Source organism: Choloepus didactylus, chromosome 5 (assembly GCF_015220235.1).
Source record: "Choloepus didactylus isolate mChoDid1 chromosome 5, mChoDid1.pri, whole genome shotgun sequence".
Classification (NCBI taxonomy): Eukaryota; Metazoa; Chordata; class Mammalia; order Pilosa; family Megalonychidae; genus Choloepus; species Choloepus didactylus.
In genome coordinates this window covers 72,252,133-72,258,132 of record NC_051311.1, presented here as the reverse complement: position 1 = coordinate 72,258,132, position 6,000 = coordinate 72,252,133, and the positions used below count along the sequence as shown (strand labels likewise).

Genomic DNA, 6,000 nt, shown 5'->3' with positions numbered 1-6,000 from the left:
TGACCTCCTCATCCCTGTAAGAGTAACCACAAGTCCCTCGAGTAAAAAATTTCCCAGTTTACTCACGGAGTATGCTTTTAGTCTCACTCTCGACCTTTGTCATCAACTGACTAAGGGCTATTTGTCTTTCCAGTGCTGTATTAGGAAAAAAAAATCACTTAGGGAATCAAATAATCCAACACGTATTTGAAAGTCTGCAGCTCTGGGCAGTGGGCCACACTTCAAAGGACATGATAAATGCTGTGTGCTATACGTTGGAAACCCACCGCTTCTGATCCAAAGCTGACAGCGTCTCCATTTGTCCCCGGAGAGCCGGAGTAGTCCCGGGCCTTAGCTCCGCCCCGCTCGGCCGGCCCGAGTTTCTGCGTTGTCCGAGGTCCGCCAGCTCCCGGACGAGCGCGCAGGAGGCGCGCGCGTGTGTCTGGGTTTCTGCGTGTGTCTTCGTGTGTGTGTGATGCATTGGAGTCATACGACTGGGTGTTTCCTTCCGAGTGGTTTTGATCAGCAATCCATTAAGAGACCATGGAAACATTTTACTGCCTAAAAGGATGAAAACTGAGTAAGTACATAGAACTTGGAATTTGCAGACGGAACGAAACCAATACCAGCAAAACGCTAACAGTAACCATGTCCATTCAAACTATTCGCTTTTTATGTTAAAAGCCGTGAATGCTTACAGGAAAGTGGCAATTTAAAACTGAATGAAGGGAAGAAGTCAAGAAACATAAAAGGCTGAAAAGCAGGACTACTTTGAAACCGGAGGAAAAATGAGGAACTGCTAAGGCAACCTGGCCCGCATCCAGGGGTGGAACAGGCGCTTTTGGTTTTAACCTATTGCGTTCTTCAGTGCTGTTTTCAGACTCCAGATTTACTTTGTTTGGTGGTGTTTTCTCTTTTGCTGAAAAGCTGTGGCAAAGCCGGACTCTTTTACTGTGAGTTTAAGGATGTGATGAAAATAAGCTGTTAAGGGAAGCAACAGTTTGGTAGACTGGGGTACACTCAGTTTATTAATTACAACTACTATTATTTTGATGTCTCTCTCTCTCTCTCTCTCTTTTTTTTTTTTTTTTTTTTTGCCCAGGTCAGTCATTCTTTACTGTCATACATGGAAGGGCTTATATTAACCACCTCAGACTTGGGACCTATCATTCTTTGGCATGAACCGTTGGAAAGTTCGTAAGCAGGGATGGAGCAAATTTGATTTAAGTTGTGGAAAAAGAAGACAGATTTGTATTTTTCAGGCTGACAAAAATAGCTGCTATGACTTTTCCAGCAACGTGGACAGGGGCCAAGTGAAGCTAAACTGGCCATGGTTTGTCGGGCAGTGTGGCTTTGTCGGCGGCGATTTTGTCCCCGGCCGTTCTTGGTGGGCTTGGTGGTGGCAATCTGCCTTTTCTACCAGACCCTGACACTCAGAGGGACAAGAAAGCTCACAGCCCCTGTCACTGGGGCTGCTCCGAGCCCACCCATTGACACCCAAGCAAGCAGATGCAAGAAGGGATTCTCTGCGGACAAACAGTGCTTCCTTCTCTCCGGTAATACACAGGAAATCAGAAAGGTAAGAATCTCTCATAAGCTTAACAGAGAATTTCTGCAAAGACAGCAGTCTCTCTCTCTCTCTGTCCTTTCTAGAAAGCTAAAATTAACCTCCATGAGATCTGAATGGGATCCAAAGTATAAACAGTTTAGAGAGTGACCCAGTGACAGTGTAAAGTCTGAAACACATGTAACATTAGCTTCAACTTCTTATATTTTCTTCCAGAAAGTCCTGGCCATTATTTTCTCTCTCTTAGAATTTCACTTCAACAGCAGAATGAAATATGCAATTTGGAGGAGGTGGGAGTGATGTGAGTTCTTTCTAAAATATTGGGAATCGAAGAGATCTGAAGATTTGAAGTTCAGAAACATAAATCAAAGTTGGATGAACTTCATAAAAAGTTTGGTAAAGTTTGAGAAACTTCATAAATATAAACTTCAAAGCATTGAGTGTTTCTTTCCTCAAGGCAGTCAGTATCTGTCCAAACTCAACCATGCTGGACATTGTAAATTCCGTTTTATAATTGGTTATATCAATTTTTAATTGGTGAAAACATTTCTAAAGACATATATATTAGGTTTCTTCAAAACAATTGACACACTGTGTTTTATTATTTATAGAATTAGGGAAATATAGATTATTTTATATTTATATTATTCTGGTTAACTTCACTACCCTTGTCAAACGTTGAAAAAAACACATTACAGAGAATCTCTATTTTAGTATAGCACTGTGTTCACCCGTCAGTGAAATGGTAACTTTAAAAACAGTCCAGTTTAAAATAAAAGAAAAAAGAAAAACAAAACAAAAAATCACTGATGACAAAGCCTCTGAATTCTATGCTACAGCAAGTAATACAGCAAGATAATTTAGGAATCTGATAAAGTATCCTATATCAACAGTAATTTTTGGTAGATCTTATTTATAATAGTGATTATTTGGAACAAATTTCCTTTTCAATATTAGCGCTACTGTAATATTACCACTACTGTCACTGTCAACACCTCCAGCACTGCCACCATCTTGTTTTTAAAAAAACTCTTGCATTTATTTTATATGAACATGATAATCCTGTGAGATACGTAAGGTAGATATTGTTGTAATCATTTTACAGATAAGATAGCAACACTCAAAGATGTTAAGGCCTGCCCTATGGCTAGTGTTATGACATGGTTCATTAAGGGAATGGAAATCAAGTCTCTTGGTTCCTACCGCAGGACTGTTGCTCTAAATAAAAGTAAATTAAGATGCTTAATAATAATTTGTGAAAACACAACTATAAGAACTCATTGAAATACAAAACAATATCAGATGAGGACAAAGAACATTTATAAACTTCTAAGTAAGTGACTTCTTTTGTTATCGATAATGTCAAGGAACATCTTGTGGCAAAGAATAGCAGATATTTTAATAGAAACACTTCTAGATGAAACTTCAACTAAAAGTTAGATCAAATTTTAGATGCTATAGAGAAATTGAAGAATGTGTGTGATTGTTCATTTATAACAGTATTAGCTCTTATTTGCATTTTTTCATTTTTGAGAATACATAAAATTTATGGTGAGTATAAACTGTGACTTTTAAAGTCATTTCTTATTTGTTTCTAATATTGATAAATATAATTCCTTTAAAAATAATTGAGATAATTTAGTTCTTATATGCCCAAAATATTTGCTAGAATTTTGGGCAAAAGGCTTTTAGTCATTAACTTACAGCCTTTCTTATTTCCCTATTTTACGTGACTCCTGCTTTTGCCTATAACATTAGGCATATGTTAACTGTTATTTGTAGGCTGTCACAGAAAATTCCATTGCAGCTTTGAATCTCCTGCTACTTATAAACCATCTGAAACTTATTCCCTGCTTGTCTAAAACATTAACTCTAGAATTTTCTTCACAAGAAATGCCAAACACATGACTTTTTTTTCAAATTGTTCAGTCTTAAATATTTTAGCTATAAGCAGAATTCTAAATTCATTAGCATAGTTCAGAAGTCAAGTGGAGATGAAAACTGAATTTCCAAACACTTGCCATGGACTTAACTTCTGCCATATTTTAAGTTAACTTGTGCCAGCCATCAGTTTAAAGGCAATTTTTATTTGAGATAGGAAGGACGATAGGAAGAATGCATGTGGAAATTAGTTCAAACTAGAAATGAATTAATTCTACTTGTAATATAGCTTCCAAAAAAAATCAAATAATAATCCAGTTTTAAATTGTTAAATACTCTTTCAGATAGCTAAAATGAAGCAATGTCTTTGAGCTAAATATATAGATGATTCTCAAAAACTACTATTTATTAAGTTCATTTAAAAAAATAACTATAAGGTGCTACATAGATTTTCCTCAAGGCCCGGAATATGGCTTTCAGGCATTTTATAGAAGTAACATTGTTCCTATCTATAAATTTTGGGGGTTGTTATTACATTTATTGGCAAACCAGAATATTCATGTTTCTGGGACTTTTCCTTAGATGAATCAATTATCTTTGCTTTAAATATTTTTTTTAAAGTTACTTAAAACAGCTGATTTTTGAATTCCAGAATGTATTTGGATTTATAAAATGTCTATAAAACCTAGGCATAGATTGTGTGCATGAATACGCACAGTTTTCTTGGAAAAAAACCATGATTCCCCTCAATTATTGAAATCTAAAAGCATCCTGAGAACCACTAAAAAGGCTTCAAAGCCAAACTTGAACTCACCCCCTAAGATGTTTAAGTTGGGTCTGGATTTCTAAATCTAAGAAAGGAAAAAAAAAATTTTACTTAAAGACTCCAGCTGAGGACATTAGAATAAGTATTTCAGATGGCAAAGCGTCTATAGGGTTAAACCCATTCAGAATCCAAAGTATACTCAAAGAGTATTTTTTCAATCATAGTTCATACATTTAAGAGTAAACGATGAATATCATCCAGTCTTTTGGGTTGCTGTTGTTTCTAAGAGAAGATATTTTGTGCTTTATCAGCCTAGTAATGGAGGGCTCTGTAGTAGCAAACATTTGAAGGTGGGTGACTGTCCCTTTACATCTTTACAATGCTTCAATATCTAAATTTGTTTTCAGTACAGACTGAGATCACGATATAGTACATGTTGAGTTTCTATAGTGAGGAAGAACTCTCACTCTTTCCAGCAAAATTTTAATTCTTTTTTCCAGTTGAACTTTCCAGAGGACTTTGATAAGCAGATGTACTTTTGTCATTTCTTCCAACATTAGTTGTTTGAATTTTCGCTGATAATCTAACATGTCTTAAAATGATTTCATTTTAATATATAAACATAATTGTGTTGTCTTCACTGAATTAGGCCACTCCATAGATTTATTTATTTTCTTGGAATCTTAACACCTTAATTTTCATAACACGGGAAGCACATTAAATTATAAGCAGACACAATGTAAGAAAATCTCCTTAGTATATCCTCTTTAATGGAGACTTTGCTACTTGGGGAATAAATATATCCTCACCATAGCCATGTGTTTCTGATTATCTCCTGTTGATGTTCCACAATGACAACTACTATTTGTTTGACTGTTGCTTGACTTTTCTTTCCTACCTCTTGTTTACTCTCCCTTCTTTTTCAATAACTATTCAACATGACTTCTACTATCCCCAGTATCCAGCTACAGCTCAATGGAAATAAGTAAATGTTTCCATTAAAACTTGTTTTAATTAATGCTGCTTGTGTTTCTAATAGTGAATAACATATTTAACGTTTAAAAAATTCTTTAAGCATTACTTGTTTAGCCCAGATTTTCTAGAAACAGCCTGCAGGAAACACACTTACATGCTAACAGTTTGATGGACGATGTGATGCCAGAGATGAGAGAATGAGGAATAAAAAGAAGTCAGAAAGAGAAGAAGGGAGAGAAAACACAAGTCGGTATATTGTTGGGAGATATATCAAGAGAGGATAGATTATACGACTGCACTTCAGAGTAGACATTTGGGGAAAGAGGCAGGAATGGCAAACAATTTAAATCCTGGTTGTCCCTTCTCCTGTCTTTGCTGATTGGAGTGTGTCCTAGGCTACTTGCAGGTAGTGTTAGCTGGTCCCTTGGGGAAGCCAGGGCCTTGGTGCAGCTCTGCAAAAGCAAAGGCGAGGTGCCCCTTCTTTTCAATCAGTACTGTGCGTAGTAGCCTCCAGGTGTGTGGTGGCAGAAGTGGTGAAAGCAGTGTCCACAGCTTTATGACCACAGTCACAAAGGTGATCTTGTGTCTGGTAGAGTAGCTGTATTAATGCTGCTTTCTAAAAATCCACTAAATACGGCTAAGTGTCCTCTCATCCTGGGAAATGGCCTTCTTTCTTTAAATGAAATATTTGTAATTATCTCACTGAGAGCCCTCCAACTGAAAAAAAAAAATCTCTTTTCATTTTTACATTTTCTCCCCCTCGCCTCTTTATCCATTCGCTCTTTCATTTTTTCATTAGTTTAATAAATATTTCGTTCCATGTACCAGGCAC

At 36.5% G+C, this 6,000-nt stretch overlaps 1 protein-coding gene across 5 annotated transcripts in view; it reads left to right on the top strand.

Moving 5' to 3' along the window:
- The first annotated feature begins 361 nt into the window (after positions 1–361).
- The window catches only part of CPED1 (cadherin like and PC-esterase domain containing 1), a 299,781-nt gene continuing 294,142 nt past the window's right edge, over positions 362–6,000 (top strand). For 4 of the 5 annotated variants that reach the window (XM_037836286.1, XM_037836288.1, XM_037836289.1 and 1 more), the window contains exons 1-2: positions 362–559; positions 1,082–1,558. In XM_037836286.1, coding sequence (XP_037692214.1) covers positions 1,310–1,558 — 249 coding nt within the window. In that variant the 5' untranslated portion in view covers positions 362–559; positions 1,082–1,309. Of the gene's footprint in view, positions 560–594; positions 933–1,081; positions 1,559–6,000 lie in introns of those variants that run through there. The other variant, XM_037836287.1, reaches the window with a different exon arrangement.